Consider the following 22,139-nt stretch of genomic DNA (forward strand, 5'->3'; position numbering starts at 1 on the left):
AGCAACTCATTCAGCAAGTGCCATCCATTTTTTATACTCAATGAGGCAGAGATGAGGAGGAAGAAAAGGCATGAGATCATGTAATTAAAAAGACCGCATCATAATCTCTTTACTCAATGGGTCAATTAAAGTTGTGCAGGAAACCTTAATCTAGCATTTTCAAACTCTGAGTGCCTGTCTCTGCAATGTTGATGTTTTTCGTTTAAAACAGATTTCTGGATTTAATTTTTATATAACTTTTTAGATCACTTTGTCAGTCATCATGAAACACAAGCAGCAAGAAGAAAGGAAAATACACATTTCTAGGCAAAATTTAACTTGTAAGGTGGGAGATACAGGAAGGTTATCAAGAGAAGTACTACCCAAGTGAAATACCAATACCAACCTGCTAAGAAAGAAATAAGTAGAGCAACTACCTGGACAGAATGGGAAAAATATGATTAGGAAGACAGGTTAGAAAAATCCATAGTAAGTCTTGGGAACCAAATAAATAATTTTGAATTTGATTTAATTTGGAAATAGGAAGGCACTGGTGATAAAGTTATATTTTAGAGGGTACAAAAAAGCCAGACATGCCACTATAAGCAGAAGCCATTTCCTTTCACCTCTTTCAGGTCTCCCCTCCATCACAGTCCATTGAGCATAAAAAAAGAAGTACTTCAAAGATGTTCCTCATTTTCAAGGATGATTTTGAAGCACTCCAGGAATTTCTGAAACACTTCTTTGAACATTAACTGCACACTCACTGCTTGGAGTGTGTTTCAAAGGCACCTGGAGCCCTTCAAACATTATATTTGTACGTCTGTCATGGCTGGCCTCCTTCTTGATAGGAAGTTTGTCATTCACTGGTGAGCACATATTTGTCACTTCAGTCACTTAGTACACTAGAGGGACAGTGAGCTTTTCCTGGGATTCTTGGCAACACTAAGATTAACCACAGAAGAATTAACCACTTCACTCCAATGGAAATAAATAATGGAAATGAATAATACAGAGAAACAGATGACAGCAAGCACAAAAAAATAGTACTGCTACATCTAACCAAGACAACAGCTAATAACTATTTTTATGAATTGCTGTTTAGATCTGAGTTTATCTTTGCAACCTTCTCAGTTGAAAACAACCTGAAATGTTAAGAGGATGCTGCTTTTATGACTTCCCTTAGGGAAGGGAAACAAGATTTTTCAAGTTGGTAAGCAATGACAGAAGACATAATATTATTAGCAAAGTTAGCATTTGTCAATGGGAGAGGCTAATATAATTACTCAGCAAGAGAAATCTTGGCAGACACATGACAGGACGGTTTCTAGTACCAATTGATTTGTTTTTTAATTAATACTTTCATGAAAAATTTGCTGAAGAGAACTGAAAACTTTTAATTGATGCTACAAAAACGATTCTCTTTTCAAACAAACAAGAAGTATTGTATGTCAGGAAAGCCATAAATGAGCATTAACTTACCAACTGATGCATCACCATCTAATAAATTATCATCCTCAGAGGTTTGAAAGTCCATAATGACACCTGCTCCATCTAAAAGCTCCTCATCACTGCTTGCACTAGTTATACTGTTGTAGCTGTTTCGATAGTAACCTCTGTGGAACAGCTGCTCAGACTCCATTTAGCTGCTTTGTAACCTAAGAAAAGAAAGAGTGCAGTGTTAAGAAGCAATTTTCTAAATATACACAAATGACCAGGCATTTAATATCCAGTAAAACAAATAAATTGAGCTGTGTGTGTCTGGGCAAACAGAAAACTAAGATTATGTTATGCATTTTAATTGCTATATTTTTATTTTAATTGCCATTATATTTTTCCTCTAATATTTACAAAAAGGAATTTTCTATTTATAGCTATTACTCCATTGTTCCCTCTCTCTTCCTGAGTCCTCCATAGTCTAATTTTAAAATCGAGTATTATTTCACTCTGAAGAAACATGACTGGAACCCATCAATTTATGCCTAGCCAACATTCAAATCTAATCTAGCATAGTGCAGGTTGGGGTCTATGACACCTGTAAAATTCCATGTTAAAACAATGAGGGCTGGAAGGCGCATGTAAAAGTTAGCTTCCTTACTACTATGGCAGCTCACCATGGAGCAATGACATACAGCTTAGCATACTCTCAACATACTACCCAAGTCAGTATTCAGAACCATGCTAACAAATAAACCACATGTTCTCCCCTGTAGAACTGCAACAAACACATCCATTCAAAAAGTAAAACTAATGTACGTTAGTCAACATTTGCACAGGCCAGGGATAAATACGTCCAAAGAGGTGAGACACTATTGACTACTAAATGCAGGAAATGCAGACACAATGCACAGCAGGGAAACCACCTTTGCTAACATTTTCTGCCAGATGCTGCATACGTTAAGTTGCAAAACCATTGTGGCTTAGTGGACATGATTTGGGTATCACTGGTTTAGAGCAGGACTGTCCAACTGGTGGCCCACAGGTCACGTCAGGCAATGTTTCTCTACTGGTAGGACGCAAAGGTCATGTAAGTGGGACTTTAACTCATTTGAAAATTTCCATTAATGATTAATATAATACTAAAATGCATGTAAATGTAAAAATACACTTCTTGGGGAAAATGGGGTTTTGCTTTTAACATGGTGGAACCTTGGTTTTTTGACAAAAGTGGGATGTAAGGTGCAAAAGATTGAGAACCACTGACATAAGGCACATGAACGGTTAACATGAAGCCCATGGTCCCCTGCAACTGCCTCTCCCATTGCCATGCATGAAGGCGCTATGTAACACTGGTGCAGCCCACACAGCAGGGAAGGATCCTAGGGGGTGCCCAAGCAGTGCCTAGCATCCAGTCACATCAAAGTAGCATAGTCCTGGTTCAGAGTATAAAGACAGCTGCAAAACAGAGCTTAAAGACAAAAAAAAGTTGTCTGTTGAAAAACGAGCTTTTAAAAAAGTGTGAGGAAATTCAACAACAACAAAAAAGCATTTCTGTATACAATTTTTGTTCTGAGTGAAATTACCGAAAAGCACAGATAGTCGATGAGAAGACAGATAACGGTAGCCATTAAATTGGAAAGGGCTGAATATTGAGCTAATCACTATAAGGAGCTTCTGTTAGAAACAGTAACTGGTAAATGAAATAATGTTATGCCAAAAAAGTTGTCTTTGCTACAGTTCTGTAAAAGAGCACCTTACAATCAGAAGCCTTGAAAGCTTGGAAACCGGAGGCTGATATGTTAGCTGCATACATACGAACTGTATTTAACACAGAGAATTGCTTCTACTATATTACAAGTTAATTAATATTAACTTCAGTTTTTAATCGCATATAGCCCTGATCAAATATGATGGAAAAATAGATCCCATTGTTAACATGAAGGTGTCAGCAGGCTGTAGCATAGCACTTCAATACGGTTTGTATAAGATGTTAAAACAGGTTATTAAAAAGGACAAACTCATACCACAGACTACTAATCTCTCCTTCCTGCTGTGGCAAGGTTTAAGGCAGTCTTCAGTCTACCCTAGAAAAAACGCTACCTAGAAAAACATCTTGACAATTGTCTCATTCCTCATTTTCTCATTTTAATCAGAAGACCAACACTTGTCTCTTAAACTACTTCACTACATTACATCCTGCAGGCAACAGGCCCCAACAGAAGAAAACACTATAATAAAATAAATTTCTACTCCCTTTACATTCAATAGTTTTCCACAAAGAGAGAGATTAGTTCTCTATGTAAAATCAAAGGGTAATATGCCGTTAAAACTATTATAGCAAACAAACCACAAAAATTGGTTCATAAAATCATAGAAAAGTTTCATAGTTTCATAGTTTCTAGGGTCGGAAGGGACCTGAGCAGATCATCTAGTCCGACCCCCTGCCATGGCAGGAAAGAGTACTGGGGGTCAAATGACCCCAGCAAGATGTTCATCTAACCTCCTTTTAAACACCCCCAGGATAGGAGCCTGCACCACTTCTCTTGGAAGCTGGTTCCAGACCCTAGCCGCCCTGACTGTGAAGTAGCGCCTCCTGATATCTAACCTAAAACCTACCCTCTGCCAGCTTGTGACCGTTATTCCTGGTCACTCCTGGTGGTGCTCGGGGGAACAGTGACTCCCCCAGTGCCTGCTGATCGCCCCTGACTAGTTTATAACAGGCCACAAGATCCCCCCTCAGCCTTCTCTTTTGGAGGCTGAACAGGTTCAGGTCCCGTAGCCTCTCCTCATAGGGCCTGCCCTGTTGTCCCCAATCATATGAGTGGCCCTCCTCTGGACCCTCTCCATGCTGACCACATCCCTCTTGAAGTGTGGCGCCCAGAACTGGACACAGTACTCCAGTTGCGGCCTGACCAGTGCTGCATAGAGGAGGAGGATCACCTCTTTGGACCCGCTCGAGATGCATCTATGGATGCATGCCAAGGTGTGGTTGGCCTTCCTAACTGCCTCCCCACACTGCTGGCCCATGTTCATCTTGGAGTCAATGATGACCCCCAGATCCCTTTCCGCCTCCGTGCTGACATGAGGGGAGTTCCCTAACCTGTAGGTATGGTGCCGGTTGTTCCTCCCAAGGTGCATCACCTTGCACTTGTCTGTGTTGAAACCCATCCTATTTTCATCTGCCCACCCTTGTAACCTGTCTAGGTCTGATTGTAGCCTGTTGCATCCTTCCAGTGTGCCCACGTCCCCCCACATCTTAGTGTCATCAGCAAATTTGAACAGGGTGCTTTTTACCCCCTCATCCAAATCGCTGTTGAACAACGCGGGCCCGAGGACCGAGCCCTGCGGAACCCCACTGCCCACGTCCTTCCAGGTTGAGAAGGACCCATCCACTACCACCCTCTGGGTGCGGCCCACCAGCCAGTTGTCGACCCATCCTATACCACAGCCCCCCAGTTTCTTAATGAGAATGGGGTGAGAGTGTCGAAAGCCTTCCGGAAGTCCAGGAAGACTATATCCACTGCTACCCCTGCATCTAACGATCTGGTGATCTGATCGTAAAAGGCCACCAGTAAGGCTGGAAGGAATCTCTGGAGGTCATCTAGTCCCATCCCCTGCTCAAGACAAGCCATTCTATACAAGTGTTCTCCTAACTTATTCTTAAAACTTCACATGCAACCCTCTTGTACATATACCAGGCACAATACCCAAAAAAGCCTAACTTGCTACAGGTAAAGCAGGAGAATGAGAGCAATGTTAATGTCCTACCACTAAAATAGCTTGTTAAAATGTGCTTGAGAAACAAGAAGAAGAGGGGGACTATGCTCCTGGCTACAGAGGGAGGCAACACCCATCACCATCACAGTCCACGCTGATTTGACTGCAGGGCAAAATTCCTTCTCAGTCCCAAATGTGATGATCAGTCTAACTCTGAGTAAGACCCTATAGCTAGAATTTAAGTACCAGCAAATGCATCTGTCACCCCTGTCAAAATACCTGGGTTTGGCTGCAGCCAATACCTAATGCTTCAGAGGAAGTAAAAAAAACATGGCTACACTAAAAAAAGCGTGGCTATATTATATTAAAAAAAAAAGTTTAGAAGCAAACTCAGAATTCCTACTTGAGGCAGCGAAACTGAGCACAAACAGGATTTATCATTCATACACACCCAAGGCCTTGTACAGATATTCAGTTTATCCTGGGAGAGTCACTGCTTTCCCAGGAGGAACAACGAGTATACAGATGTTCAGGCTTTTTCTCCCAGGGTAAAAAATGACCACTCCAAGAGAAAAATAACCTAGGAACAACCATGTTTAAATCACTCCCAAAAAGGATTTTCCTGGGACAACGAATGTCTGTACATGCCATGGCTTCTCTCAGAAGTGAAGATAGTTGTCCAGCTTCCCCATCTACCCACAAGGGAGACAGTCTGTCATTTGCCGGACTCTGCCGCTCCAGAACACATCCCCTTTGCAATTTCCCCACAGTGGGCTGCAGGGAGTCACAGGCTAACCATAGGCAGTCTGGGTCAGCCAATCAGGGCTGCTCTATGCATTGCTGCAGTCTGTCCCTAGGTGAACTAAGGAAGCCTGCAAACACTGAGATGTGTACACAGGGCTCCCTGCAGCTGCAGAGCCAGCACAATAAGCTCTCCATTCTTCAGGGCCTCAGTATTCAAATGTCTGTAAATGTGGCCCTAGGTAAGTTTCTCTATCTGGAGAGCTAACCTAGGAGAATTCTCCCAGATTATCTGAATGTATGTACACAGCCTCTGAATTTATATATAGTACATGTGCGTACCTGATAGGGAACAGAGAAGCTGCCAAAAGAAAAAATTATGAGAGACCTTTTTATAAGCTACCTTTGGATACTGCAAGAAACCCTATCTCCAGACTTTAGCTACAATATTGTCCTTTTCTTTTTACCTACCTATAAAGTTGGGGGTCAAAGGAAAAAATATACAAAGTACCAAAATCTAAATGCAAAATGTTAATTTCCAGAAACAATAGTTAGTGTATTACTTAAATTTGAAGAATTGTCTTGTTCCACAGTGGACCAGGGTCTCTCTGCCTTTTTTTGTATAAGAAACATCAAAATGGAAAAAAATATATAATCTCTCATATTCTATTATCAAGCGATAGTCACATTCAAGATCTTTCATTGCTTCAAATTCAGTCTGCTTCACCACAAACTGTAAATTAAATCTGTTCAAATATGTACGACTAGGGGTCTACTGAACTTGAGGTGGCTGCTGGCTGATTTTGCATTCAGATCGCAGGGCCAGTGTGGCAGAGCCGGAGTGCAGCAGCACCTGCTCCCATCTTCTACACCTCTGATTGGCCAAGGGTCCTGGTGACCCTGCCCCTCACTACTGATTGGCTGCAAGGGCTGTTCATCATGCAGCCCCGCCCCTCACCACCAATTGGTGGGAAGGGGCAGGACAGTATGATGGACAGCCCTCACAGTCAATCAGGGGCAAAATGCAGGGGCAGAAGCAGCCCACAACTCCCCCCAAGGGACTACGCAGTCAAGCTGCAACAGGCACAAGGACTAGCATTTTATTTTCAGTATGGGTTTTTTTTCAGGGAGCCCACCAAAAGCACAGATGCTTCTTTACGGAGCCCACACTTTTTCACGAAGCTTGTCCAAAATCACAGTTTCTGCAAAAATTGTGAAATCATGATTTTGGTAGGTCTCTATTTATGACCTGTATCAAGGTTAGCAAATGAAAAAGTGTTCTCTTTTCTTAGCAGTTGTCCATTTAATTGTTAATTATAAGTGGCAGGATTAATGAGTTTAACATTACTACTGATGCATTAAAAAAATAATTCTGTTATATAAATAGAGGCTTTAACTTATTTGGAACAGATTCCCATAAGAATATATCTGTAACAACAAGCACAAGAGTAACATATTTTCAGATGCATGTGAAACCTGTGTGTTTCTATTTTTTAAAGTAGCTAGCAGTATGAAACTTGCCTTCAGTAATCTAAGGGCTACTCACTTTTTGAATTGCAGCTTAATATGGCAGCAGATTCATCCCATTTTGGGCAACCTTTGCCATCCACAGTAATATTGCTATCCTAAAACTCAGCAGAACTAGTAGGAGTAAAATATTTTGGCCCAGAACGAATTCTTCACTGACATCGGTAGTAGGCATTATGTTCCCCTCTTGAGCTGCTTTGCTTGAAGTAAGGACCTGAATGTACACAATTTAGTCTGGAATTTTGAATTCTATACCAGTAATAACCAAGCAGTGAAATGAATTCATTATTACACATCATGATGACAACACATCAAGCTACATGGACCCATTAGATGACAGACTGCATGTGGTACTTACAATTTTGAACACTCCATTACAGTAGAGTGGTAACCAAGAAAACCTTATAAGCTGCTGAGTATGAAGTATGCACTGCTTGCTTATTACTCTGTTCTTTACATTATCAAGTATTAGCTTTGGCCACATGCCCTAAGAAGGGCTTTTTTTGACATGAATGGTTAGAAAAAGACTGGGTCCTACCTCTTCATATTTTGCATCTTTTTTTAACTTCCATTCCCCATTCCTGTACAGCTGTAATCTGGTCACCTTAGCTTTTCAGGAAGAGGGGAGTGACATTATTTCATTTACCAGTTACTGCTTCTAACAGAAGCTCCTCATAATGATTAGCTCAATATTCAGCCCTTTCCAATTCAATGGCTACTGTTATAAGTCTTCTCATTGACTATCTATCTGTGCTTTTCAGTAATCTTACTCAGAACAAAAATGGTATACAGAAATGCTTTTTTGTTAAATTTCCTCATGCTTTTTTAAGAGCTCATTTTTCAACAGAGGTTTCATGACAAATGACATGATGTATACTTACCTTTAATCTAAAATGAAATATATATAGTGCTTAGACAACTTTTAGGTATGAATGCCAATCTTGTCAATTCTCATCATATTCCCAGAAAGGGCCAGGAGGAAAAGCCCTAGCTGTTGCATCATTTTCAGAATTGTAAGTGGGGGGAAATACCCTCCAGTGATCGTCTGCTACATTTCAAAATCTATTTTGTTTCTACAGGTTTTATACTGCCTTTGTAGTTGTAGTATCCAAGCATCTCTTAGTATGTTAAGTGATATGACTGAGGTGTCAAACACGGTTCTCTCTCTCTCTCTCGGGAGATTTAAGTGCTGTGCACTGTTTCAGAGGTTGTCTTTGCATCTTTAATGTACACATTACCCAATATTTGTAAAAGAAGGCATTTCAAAAAAGAAAGCACTTACTAGGATTCCCAGTTCCTACGATAATTTATTCTTAGAACACTACAGCCAATCACAGCTGTCCCTCAGGAAAGGGAACATGTTTTTGGGTAGAGGGGAGAACAATCATATTATTTTCAAGAGATGAGTAGGAAAAGAAGGAAGTAGAAAGAGCTTCAGCAGCAATGCTTCACAGTCTAATATTATTGTCTTTCATGATTGCCTTATCTGTGGGGTCTGGAGACAGTTGACAAGACCAATCAAGGATCAACATGTTCTGAAAGAGCCTAGCAGCTCAGGTTAACTTCTAGCCACTACCTCCTTGGTCACCAAGAAAGAAATCAAACTCTTACCACCACACTGTCAATGCCACAGAAGTTCAACTACATGGAAAATGAGGCGCCCATTCAAATTCAGTGTAGTAAATGTGTAAGACAGGGGTAACCAACGTGCAGCACACATGCCACAAGTGGTATGGGCAGCCTTTGTGTGAGATGTATAGCTCTGGGAGGGGACAGGTGACATGGTGGCAGATAGGGCAGGGAACAGGTGCGTCAGTTCAGGCAGAGAAAGGGGTCAGAGTGGCACCTGAGAAGGTACAGGGTTAATCTGTTGCCTGCCTGCCAAAAAGGCCATCTCCTGCTGGGGAACCATGTGCATCAGGAATGAAAATTAGCTTCTCAAATGTAGATCACAGAGGACCAATCAGTAAGACTCACCCCTTCTAGAGTTTAGTTCTGTTTTTCTCCTTTTAAGTATTCCATCACCTTGCTTGATGGGAATTGTCATACCATGTGACCTTCTTTATGTTCAAAGGACAAGCTATCAAGGGTCGGGCAGAAGCTCCCTGGAAACCTGCACCTTGTTCCAAACCTCCAGTTGCACTAGGAAGGAGAAGTGAGCTAAGAGGTCACCAGCTGAGCTCCCCTTGGGTGATGGGACTGTTCCCCGATCCTTGTACAGAACAGGTGAGACCCATGGGAAGAAGGATGGGAAAGTCAGGCCTCAAACTTGCCCTGTATTAGGAGTTTTATACATCTTTGCCTCTCCTCTTTCCCAATCTATTCTGTCCTTCCCTGCACACCCTCTCCCTTCCCCAACAGTTCCAAACACATTTCCTCCCCCTCTCTCAAATTCCTACTGTGTGTAATTAAAACATGTCATGTTGAGTGTTTGTTTACACTCTAGCGCTCACAAGGAAGTGCTGCTAATGGTACCTAAAGCAGCAGCACTGAAGGCTAGTTTGGGAAAGAGAGGAGGGGCCCTGAGTCACAATATCTCCTGCTGAGGCAGTATGGAGCAGAAGAGTTCTGCATGAGTTTTAGTGAGTATCCTCACAGGAAAGTGGGGGAGGAAGGTGGAAAGCCTTCCACCCTGTGATACTGGAGGACCTGTCGAAGCACTATCAGAAAAACATACTTATCAGCCTACATGTAACATGCCACAAGTTAATAAATTAAAGCATAAAACAAACAAGTTGCAAACATATTCTATGTTTTACAAATAATGGCTTTGTGGCTGGATCACCATTTTCGCACTGCGTTTTAGGGTAATAAATTGCTTGAACAGTGTGGCTTGTTATAATTCATCACATGATTAAGACATTAATTGCAAGAGAAATGTAACATCTGCCAAGGGCCTCAGTCAAAGCTGTTAAGCAAATGAATTAACTGTTTATCAGATTTCATTGCTTCGTCATTGTTTATATACATCTGGAAAGAACAAACAACACAAGGGAATGCAATGTGAAATAATACGGTAGGAAATCCATGTCACTGACACTGTGAAAGACTTTATTTCAAAGGCAAGCATAAGAAGATGCAATTCCTATATGTTTTATACAAGAAGAAAAAAAATAACAAATGACACAGCTCAGAGCAATCCCAGCTGGGTCATGAATTACTACAGGGCTCTGGGGGCTGGACTCAGAGGGCTGGAGGTGCAGGTAGTTTTCTCCTTGATCCTTCCAGTTACGGGTCATGGGCACAGGAGAGAGAGACATATGGAAGAAGTCAACAGAAGACTCCAGCGTTGGTGCCATTGCAAAGGCTTTGGCTTCTTCCATCACAGTCCATGCTTCAGAGAGAGAAGCAGTGGTTTGTTGGGAAGAGATGGCCTCCACCTCACTCCAGTGAGAAAGAAGCTCTTCTCAGCCAGAATGGCTGACTTGCTTGACAGGACTTTAAATTAAGATTGCCAGGGGACAGGCAGATAATCACCAGTGCAACACCAGAACCAGCAGATCAGGTAATACAAGGGCACTCACTCCTACCCCAGCCCAAAGACAGAACTCTTTTAAAAGCACAGGGAAGCCCAGGGCTTTTAATGGCAGGCTTATCTGCCTGTACACAAATGCCAGGAGCATGGGGAACAAACAGGAGTGACTGGTCCTTCTGGTAAGCAAAAATGAATACAATCTCATAGGGATAATGGAGACCTCCACCTATTACTGGACCACAGGTATTGACAGCTGCACCCGCCTAGTTTGGTATAGGTGCTCTCTAGCAGCCTTGGAGTGCATGCCCAAGTCAGGCCTCAGGGCATGTCCCCGAGACTTGGGGTTAGGGCTGCATTCAGTCCTGAAGGAGGCCCCAGTGCTCGCCTGCCATGACTTGATGTTCTGTTCAGTAGTGGGACTCTCCCTCGCAGAAACTCGCAGACTGGGTGCTGCCCCTTGCAGGCATCCTTGGAGCTCCACCTCTTCTACACCCCAGGCATACACCAGCCTTCAGGACAACCAGGTGATGGGTCACCGACTTGTCTCCTTGATGTTCGCTCCTGCTCTTGGCTCTTCTTGCCCATCCCTCAGTGTCTTCCTTAACCCCAGATATCTACAGGGTATGGGACTGGCCCTGTTTCAACCTCCACCGTGGCCCTGTCTCAGAGCCGTCGGATTCAGTGAAGCAGCCTCCTCACTTCTTCTTGACCCTTTGGGTCAGTTGGGGTGCTACCCCATTTAGGCTCTAGGTGCCATACGAGGCACCACTAACAGCCAATAAAAGAAAGAAAAAAGGAGAAAAGGAAGAAACAGCAGGGGTTCGGGCTACAGCCCACCCTACTCATGGGTCTGGCATCTGCAGTCGTCAGGATCCCTCAACACCGTCCTCCTTGACCTAGCTGTCCAGCCGAGCCAGGCATTTACCCTTTTAAGAGAACTGGGCCCCTTCTGGTGGGCCCCATTCCAGACTTTCACAGCTCTCCTTCTCTGGTGATCCTGTAGTCCAGGGAACAGCCTCTCCCCCTGGCTCTGGATCTGCTGCCGCTCCTCTTTGTTTTTCCACTGCCGGCTTTTAAATCCACTGGGCGGCGGCTTTTGATCACGTCATCTGCCGGCGTTGCTCCCAGCCTCAAATAAAAGCGGCCAATGAACCGCGCTGGCAGCTCTTCTCTGTGCAGCACAGTTTTTCCTGCTGGAGGTAAGCAAGCCACCTCTTTAAGGCTTTTAGTTTTCTTTTCCTGGATCTCATCCCAGGCTCGGGTCCCGCTATAGGAGGGGTTCCTGGGACCTATTTCTTTGTCCCTCTGGGACAATGGCTATACCTCGTACAGGAGGAACTGAGTCTCAAGGAAGGGCAGGGGTCTGGTTCTCTATGTGAAGGAGCAGTACACTTCCCTACAAGCAGAGATTGGCACCCAAGGAGGGCAACTTGAGACCCTGTGGGTTAGAAAACAGGGAGAACGTGGTGAAGGGGATAACTGTAGGAATCTATTACAGACTTCCCTAACCGGGAAGAAGAATTTGACCATGAATTCTCTCAGGAACTAGCAGAAGCTGCACACTCTCGGTGCATGGTCATCATGGGCGACTTCTACCACCCTGACATCTCATGGGAAAGCATTCGCCAAATTTGATTGGTCTTAAACCTTCCTCACCTGCAAGTTCTATTTGACTCAAAAAGTCTATGGGCTGGTAAGAGGTAAGATGCTGCTGGATCCAGTACTGGCTAAAGGGGATGATCAAGTCAGTGACCTGTGGATCAAAGGGAAGTTTGGTGACAGTAATCAGGAGTTGATCACTTTCTCTATCCATCACAAAGGTGGCAAATCAGTCAACAATTCAGAAATCCTCAATTTTAGGAAAGCTAACTTTCACAAGCTCAGGAAGTTGGTTGTTGAGTCCCTGAAAGATCATGATCTGACAGGGAGGGGAGTCCACAATGAGTGGTCGCTCCTTAAGGACGAGATCCTAAAAGCACAAGAGAAGCCATTCCAGCCGGTAGGGAAGGTAGCAAAAGGGCTGGGAGACTCCCTTGGCTCAGTAGGAAATTCATGGACCTCCTGAATCTGAAAAGAGAAGCTTATAAGGGATGGAATTCAGGAGGTACCACTAAGGATAATTATGCAGCACTGGCCTGCACCTGTAGGGAGTGGACCAGAAAAGCCAAGGCTGAAACCAAACTCAAACTGGCTACAGGAATCAAGGACAATAAAAAGTCCTTCTTCAGATACTTGGAAAGTCAGAAAAAACAAACAAACAAGGGCAACATCGGACCCTTGCTGAACCAAATGGGGCAGCTGACAACCAATACCCAGGAAAAAGCTAATCTCCTCAACAATTACTTTGCATTGGTTTCCACCATCCCAAGGGGATCTCCCTGCCCGATAGGATGCAGAATTATCAGAGTAAGGGTGAACATGCACCTATAATTGGCGAAGATCTTGTGAGGGAACAGCTTGATAAGCTGGACATCCACAAGTCAGCTGACCTAGATGGAATGCACCCAAGAGTGCTAAAAGAGTTGGCCAACACCATAACACGACCAATGGTGAGAATATTTGATTACTCATGGAGCTCAGGAGCGGTTCCAGAAGAATGGAAGAGTGCCAATGTGGTGCCAATCTTCCAGAAAGGAAGGAAGGAAGATCCAGGGAACTACAGGACAAGCAATTTGACCTCAGTCCCTGGAAAGATCTTGGAGGAAAAAAAAAAAATTCAAAGAAACCATCAACAACAGGCTAATGGAAGGCAACAACATGAGAGACAGCCAACATAGCTTTGTTGTGGGTATGTCTTGCCTGACCAACCTCATCTTCCTCTATGACATCCTGATGCATCACCTGGATGAAGGAGAGGTTGATGTCAAATGTTTGGATTTCAAAAAAGCCTTTGACTGGGTCTCCTATGATGCCCTCATGGTAAAATTGGGGAACTGCCGCCTCAACAACCTTACGGTCTGATGGCTGGGGAACTGGCTCCATGGTCGGACCCAGAGAGTGACAGTCAATGGAACCCAGTCAACATGGCACATAGTGACCAGTGGCATCCACCAGAGCTCAGCACTCAGACCAGTACTCTAACAGATTCATAAATGATCTGGACTCAGGTGTCAGAAGTGGGCTGGCTAAGTTCACCGATAACACCGAATTATGGGGAAATGCAGTTGTGCTAGGGGATAGGCTTGAAATTCAGGCCAACCTGGACAGGCTCACAAGGTGGGTAGATCAAAACCTGATGACATTCAACACAGAAAAATGCAAGCTGCTCCACCTCGAGAGAAAAAAACCCACATCATACTTATAGGCTTAGCAGTGCAACACTCACTAAACACCACAACTGAAAAAGACTTGGGAGTCATGACTGACTACAAGATGAACATGAGCCACCAATGAGATGCTGCAGCTGGCAACGCAAATAAAACTCTAGATTGCATCTACCAATGCATCTCAAGCAAGACTCAAGAAGTCATCTTCCCACTTTACTCAGCCTTGGTGAGGCTGCAGCTGGAGTACTGCATCCAATTCTGGCCTCCGCACTTTAGAAAGGATGTGGAGAAACCAGAGGAGAGCCACACGCATGATTAGAGGTCTAGAGAATAGGCCTTATGAGGAGAGGCTGAGAGGCACGGGACTCTTCAGCCTGGAGAAGCAAAGGCTCAGGGATGACTTGGTGGCAGCCTATAAGTACAAAAGGGTTGTGCATCAGGAACTAGGAGAACATCAGTTCACCAGGGCACCCCTGAGAAAACAAGTTCTAACAGTCATAAACCATTGGAAGACCACTTAGACTGGACATAAGAACAAACTTTTTTACCGTCTAAGTCTCCAGAGTCTGGAATAGGCTCCCCACAGAAGAGGTGCAAGCACCTACTCTGGATACCTTTAAGAAAAACTTGGATGGTTATCTTGCTGAGGTCATCTGACCCCAGCTGACTTCCTGCCCCTTCAGCAGGGGGCTGGACCCGATGATCTCATGAGGTCCCTTCCAGCCCTCATGTCTATAAAATCTATGAAACAAGTCTTCCAATCCATTCATTTTGGGACCAGGAAAGAACATGCATATAGGCAGTATTTACTAATAATATGCATATAACATTAAAAGGATTACATTATGGAAGTGTAAAGGCTGCCTGGTGGCTCTCATCTTTTACCCTTCCAGAACTCTAACATTTTTTTGAATGGGATAGTCTTTAAGGTGCTACCCTGCCTTCTACTCAAACTTTGGAAAACCAGGTAATACAAAGCATGTGTTCATATACATTTAACGTTGTCCTCTCCCTTTCCCTCCCATTCCCCAGGAGTAGTCAACTAGTCTAATCTACAAGCATTCCAGTTTCATTCAGTGTGCTGGATGTAACTGTACCGACTGCTACACAGAATGGGTTGGAATGGGTTACTACTATACAAGAGAAGATAGAAAGGCCAACCCCCCCGACCAACCTCTCTGTGTACTGAACAAATACAGAAGAGATGCCTCAAGTAACACAGAACACCTAATTTCAATACCCCTCAAGTGATACAGCACACTTAATTTCAGCATGATATTGCATAGACCAGAGCTGTCCAAAACAGTCATGTTACATAGCCCACGGGACTAATAGGCTACATCCAGACAACCGTGGCCAAGTGTTACGTGGTACTGCAGACCATCTGTGGTGCCACACCATGCATTTTCAGGCATTTTCTGAGTTGCTACCTTGAAGCATGGGGGGAGCAGGGTGGGGAGGGGACGGACAGCATAAAGGGAGAAGCTCAAAAAAAAAAAAATCACTGCCCAAAACCAGAGCTTGGCCAGCCAGAGCCACAGTCCAGCTGCCAGCCAGGCTCCAAGATGCAGGAGTGACATTGATGAAACTTCCCCAGTCCCCAGGACCTCAGGTAAGGCTGCTGGAGCCAGCACAGGTGCTGGCACCAGCCTCCCCTACCCCACCCAAGGTAACCTGCCAAGCCAGAGGGTGTATAGAACAGGCATAACCTGGGGACAACTAGCAGCAGCACAAGGTGTCCTGTTCCTAGTTGTCTCCAGGGAACCAAACTGTGCTTATCTGGACACAGTCACAGCAGGTACAGGAATTTGGGAGCCGGGCAAGCAGAGGCACAAGTCCTTTGGGCATGCATCCCAGCACAGAAGAAGTGATAGCTATGTTAACTACCTTGCTGCCCCACCATGTCTGAATCTACCCTGAGAAGAGCCCCTAGCTTTGGATCCAGCCCACACAGCATAACAAATCTGAAATCCCTAGTGTAGATTATCAGTAATAGGGTCACAAATGTCTTCTTGCCACAGGGAAAGTCAGCAGTGGGCATGTCTACATGAGACACTACTGGGCAGTCATTACTGTGCATTTATTTAGTATTTGTATTAGCAAGTACTAAATAAATGCACAGTAGCCAGAGCTACTGCACAATATTGTTGGGAAATGTCTTTTAAGTGATGCTACTGCGCAGTAGCTGAATAATACTGTGCAGTAGCGTATTAGCAATGTCCGTGCTGTGATGCACTACTGTGTCGTATTATCCAGCTACTGCACAGTCACCACTTCATGTAGACACGCCCAGTAAGTAGATGAGTGTAGCCCCTGTGTTCATTGAAGAGTATGTGAAAGCATGATGTCAGGTAACAATGTATGCTTAACCATAAAAGGATTGTAAAATTTTACCAATGCGGTGTTTACTGTGGAAGATGCAGAGATAAGGGGAAATGGTTTCTGTTCAGTACAGCTCAAATCAGAGCCAAAGTATTGTACTTTAGCAAGAGTATCAAATTTAAATCCTATGGAATCATGTCATGCAGCTTGCAGGACTGGCAGAAGGGATAGGGCCTGCTGCCTAAATCCTGGGGCCAGACCATTAAGCATAAGTATCAGTGGCAGAGGATGAGTAATACAGCTTTGCTAACCCCGACTATCATTGTTCATTGAACCAAAATCCGACCTGCAAGACAGTTTGAAGTCCAAACCTGGCTTTGAAAGGCAAGGTGAGTTTGGCACCCTGTACTAGAGGTATATTAAGGCATTACTCAAAGAGGGCAAAGTTAAGATTGCACAGGTATGTATCTTAACTCTTTTTCCTGGTTTTCAGACCTTTGGAATTTGCTGAACCTTGTACTCTGGATGGGTACAAGATACCACAGAGTTACAGCCCTATTGCAACTGATTCCACCCTCAGCCCTCCAGATTTCTCTCTCTCTTTCTTTTAAATGAAAGAGACATTATTCTTGTAAGGCAGAGATTCTCAATCTTTTTAAATTCAGGGCATTCCTCTCTTGGGAATTTGGTGGCACTGCCACTTGAGAATCATTGTTGTGCTGCCTCATTAAATTCTCACTGGTTTCTCAATTGGGCGTTCTAGCCACAGAACCCTTACAAGGCAGGAGTGCAGGTGTATTAAAGGCATTCATGTTTTGGCTGTGCATGAGGCATGTGCATCACCTTATGTGGCTGCAGTAGTGATACACCTTATGTGGTTGCAGTTGTGCCAGCAGCACCCATGTTGCAGCACACCTGTGGGGGGGAGGCTTATCATTCTCACTCAAGGTTGTATCTTGCTGGTTAGCACCTTCTGAAGCTACATATAATCAGTCTGTCCCTAGCAGGGTGTAAATCAAGGCGACTGCCCTGGGCCCTGCACTTTGGGAGGCCCTGTAGAGCCAGCTGGAACAGCCGTGGCAACTCCATGCTGCTGCTGCTGGCTTCACGCCTGGCTACTTGCTTCCACTCCCACCCCCGCAACTCCACCCACCACCACCAGTGGCAGCAGAGGGCTTCTTTGCATCCAGGGTGGATGGGATTGGGGTGGGGGCAGGGCCCTGCAGAGACTGATTTGCCCTGGGCCCCGCACCCTGCTCGTGTCGGCTCTGCATATCATACCATATATTGGGTATGTCTACACATCGCCATATTGCCTTTGTTAATGCACCATCATTTAGTACTTCCTTTTGGAAGCACTAAAAGATGGCACAGTAACAGCCCATACTGTGCTATGCTGCCCGCACATAGTTATTCTTGGCTGCTACATTGCCACAGCAATGCACTATAATGTGGGAGCACGCTGTTACAGTGACGTAATGGCAGCATCACAGTTTTTGCCAGTGGACACTATAGTGTCATAACATCTCGTGTAGACACGCCCATTATACAATATGTATATATTATATATACTTACACACACACACACACACACACACACACACACACACACACACACACATTCACACATGTGTATCTATGTATCTATGTGTTTTATACACAGACAGACTTATTTACAGGAAGAAGCATACTGGAGTGTCACATACTAGAGCATCACATCTCCCTGGGCTGAAAGGATTACCAAATGATGCACTTTCCCAGATACAAGCACGTGCCTGGGAACAAGGCAAGAAGCTGAGACTTCTTTAAAGGGGCAAAGTCCTCCAAATCCCAGAGGTCACTGAGCATGACTACACATGCAATTAAGGTACCTAAAGTTTCTAGGTAGAAAATTCAAGTTCATGAAAGCACTCCCTGGTACATGTCTACACCTGCACTCCTGTCAGAAGCAAACTAAGCCTAACAAGAGCAAGCCAGTCCTGGGCTGCTCCTGCCCTCCTCTGCACTACTGTAGCAACCAGTGGGAGCTCTAATCACTCCTGGTGCCAGAAGTCACAGGGGTTTAGGCCCAAGCTCTGGACAGTGGAGAGGGAAGCTTCCCTGGCTCAGTGGGTATTTCAGTCCCAGTCAGGGGAGATTGGGCTGGCCCCAAGCCAGGGTGTGCGGTCAAGTACTACAGGTACTAGAAAACAGCGCATCAGACTAATACATTGCACAGTAATAGCTGCATGCATGTAGACAGTGACACTTTACTGCATACTAAATTAGTCTAATGTGCAGTAAAACATCTCATGTAGATGCACTGAGGAGCAAGGACAGCTGAGATACAGAGAGAGATGCTAACCTTGAGCACCAGGCCCTGCTTCTCTGTACAGCTCAACTTTTTGCTGAATACTGTGTTCATTATTTCTACCTAGAGGTGATAGATGCCATGTACCAGCTGTGGTCTCTAAGTAACTGAGATCATTTAGCAAAACTTTCGATCAAAGCAACCTTCCTTTTCCCAAGTATGTGCAAGAAAGAGTTAGTGAAGTTTATCAACCTGAGGAACAGCTATAATATTCAGGGAAGTAGTGTCTCAAGAACCAGTTATGATCCCAAATCTGGAATATTAGCTGTACCATGCACTTCTCTGATGCCAGCAGCTATACAAGCAACTGAGAAGAGTGGTTCAAACTGCCACAGAAGTAAAAACCCCAGCTTATTTGTGGGGGAGGAGGGAAAGGGGGAAGACATGCTAGAGAAAGACAGCCACCAAACTATACTGCAGATATACCCAGATTGTATAGATGCCCTATGCCTAGCTCACAAGATGAAGCATGAAAAAGGGATTCAGATACATCCAGAGGGACTGCATGTAGAACTGGCAGGCAGTCTTCCCCATATTTCACACCTCATCATCACACTCTCCCCTCATCCCCTAAATCAGCACATACTTCTTTGACCAGAGCACCTGTATGACCCATCTCTCTCACTTCTCCTGGCGCTACACCCCCCTCCTTTCATTCCATCAGTTCTCCCCAACACCACTTAAGTATTCATACGCTTAATTCATTTTCTTCTCAAAATGACTGAGGGCATTCTAAAATTGTTGCATTAGTTCTGGTCTGCATTACATAGCTTTTTCAGCAGAAATGTAAATGTGTCCATACACACAAGCTGCTCCATGATAGTAGAACCCCTTCCTTTTGCCAGCAGAGTTGTACCAGCTCCAAGAGCAAAGGCTTCTTGCCATCATCTGACAGCCAACTGAGGGTACTTCTGGATGGGCCTGTATTTTCTTCTGGCTGCCACACTGCTTTAGTATTCGTGCAGTGACTTGCTGACAACTGGCAGTACAACTGCGTGGTTCCACGAGAAGCTGTGCAGAGACACCCAAAGCTGCAGGGGTATATACACACTGGCATCTTCCCTGCTACAGCTGTTGTCTGGCAGCAAAAGCCTTGTAGTGTAAACAAGCCCTTGCTTAGATTATAATCCTCTTCCCCTTTCCTACCAAAAAAATAAAATTCAAAATTCATTTGGTACAACTAGACTAGCAAAAATGCCTTCTTATTTTCTTCAACTTTCTCCTAAGGACTAGATTCAAACAGGCAGTGAATCTAATCTAAGCTTTTATGTCCTCATGGGTTTATTGCTTTATTGTTCTATCCAGCCCTGTCTCTCTTAGCAGAGCCCTCTCCCCTTCCTTACCCTCTTTTTCTCCCCCTTCCGTGTCTTTTTGTATTTAAATCACTCTTATTTCACAGCCAGCTCTCTACAAGTCCATTCATAACACCTGAAGTGCATTACCTTACAAAAGCTCATGCCTCTCTCTGAATGAGTTAGGATATTAAGGTACTTTTACATGTGCTCTGGGGGTGGAAAGGGGCAGCACTCTAATTAGAGTTGCTCCAAGAGAGGCTTAAAGCACCACCATGTCTCATGTATCAACGTCCCCATGCTTAAAAATGGTGGCAGGGGCACTTGAACTAAACCTCATTCGAAGAGCTTTAGTTCAAGCTCTCCCACTGCCATTTTTAAGCATGGGGATGCTGATACGTGAGACACGGGAGGCTGCCAGAGCACGATAACTGTCACACTCCAGTAGACTCGATTAATCAAGTCTGCTCTAACATGCTGGAATTCCAGCTCATCAGAGCAGCCTTTACACTCATGTATAAGTACCCCTATGTGTCATACTGCTCTGCTTTCTGCCTATTGACAGAACTGTTAAGACCATTCCTGTGATGTATACTTACGGTTAAATATTGATATAAAACAACTAGTTTCTCAGAGACTTAGATGCTTAAAATGAAGCAACTGGCAGGGGAGATACCACAATCAAGAAGGTGGTTTCCCAGGGTGAGACCTGCCCCTTGCACTCCAAACAGGCTGACCCCTGCAAGTTGCTCTGAGGACAGGAAACTCAATTGCACAATTCTGTGGCAATAGGGAACTGCATTCATGCTTCTCCTGGCTTGCTCCTTGGCCTTTTAGCTAGGACCAAGACAAAGGGGCATCTGAACCCCAACGCCTCCAGGTTTAGGGCTTGTATGTAGGATGTCTGCCATACATTTGGAGAGTATCTGATGCCCCAGATCTATGCGTCAGGAGAGGAGGATACTTAGTTTCATAGTTTTATAGTTGTTAGGGGCTGGATTTGTTCAGTGGTAGGGCCACAGAGACTTGAACAACTGAGGTCTGCTCAGTCAAACTTTAGAACTTGACTACTGTGCTATGCCCAACAGAATTTGGAACTGATTTGGTGCTGGAAATGACATATTGTAGCTGTAAGGAGAATGTAAGAGAATCTGGATTTAGGTCTAAATTAAGGAAGCAACCAGTGACAATTCATGACTCAAGAAATCCAAAATTTTACATTTAGATCTTAAAATAATATTTTCAGGACTGGTAATCTGGAAATATTTTAAATTGTATATGGAACAGAGATATGTAGTTAGCCATGCTTGTCTGATCTCAAGCAGAAATCAGGGTAGACTAACTAGAGTAGATATAATAGCACAAGCTTTTGCGAGCTGAAGCTCACTTCATCAGATGATGTGAGAAGAACAAATTCAGCACAGAATTCATGCACACAAACATGGAACCCTAAATTATTATTTTTCAAATATCTGTACATTAAATTCAAATAAAGTACAGTAAATACACTATATGCTACTGAACTGCACCATAGAACCTTGGTTCTCAACCTTTTTACACTCAAGGAACTCCTCAGTAGGCTCAAGGCACCCCTCAGAAAAAGTGAGCTCATAGTTTTTCACTTGGATTTTAACTACAAAAAAATATAACAAATTCCTTTGTGGGAAAGAATTCAGAAAGACCACAACAGGTCAGAACGTTTTTAACACTATGAATTGGTTTTTTGAACTCTGGGTTTATTGTGTAAATCATGTTTGCAAACTTAGTAGTATACTGTGTAGCAGTACCCTACAACACCCCTGAAAGAATCCCTGTGGCACCCTGCTTGAGAATCACAGGAAGAACAGCAAATGATAAAGTTTATTTCAGTTTCTTTCCTGTGCCAAAGCTTTCCCCCGCAAAAAATATAATTTAAATACAGACTGATCCTTAGAGAAATTTATCCCTCCCCATTATGTACCCTGAAGACAGTGTCATAGCAACAGTTAAGAATGCAACGTGATTATTTTAGCCACATTCTGATAAAGCAC

The 22,139-nt window shown here is 43.9% G+C and overlaps 1 protein-coding gene across 6 annotated transcripts in view; it reads right to left on the reverse strand.

The window, feature by feature from the left end:
* The window catches only part of CLCN3 (Cl-/H+ antiporter 3), a 144,055-nt gene that overhangs the window by 83,667 nt on the left and 38,249 nt on the right, over positions 1 to 22,139 (reverse strand). For all 6 annotated transcript variants that reach the window (XM_090036210.1, XM_090036208.1, XM_090036207.1 and 3 more), the window contains one exon: positions 1,462 to 1,637. In XM_090036210.1, coding sequence (XP_089892336.1) covers positions 1,462 to 1,621 — 160 coding nt within the window. In that variant the 5' untranslated portion in view covers positions 1,622 to 1,637. The remainder of the gene's footprint in view (positions 1 to 1,461; positions 1,638 to 22,139) is intronic.

This window comes from Crocodylus siamensis, chromosome 2 (genome assembly GCF_052110815.1).
Source record: "Crocodylus siamensis isolate JL-2025a chromosome 2, ASM5211081v1, whole genome shotgun sequence".
In the NCBI taxonomy this organism is placed as follows: domain Eukaryota; kingdom Metazoa; phylum Chordata; order Crocodylia; family Crocodylidae; genus Crocodylus; species Crocodylus siamensis.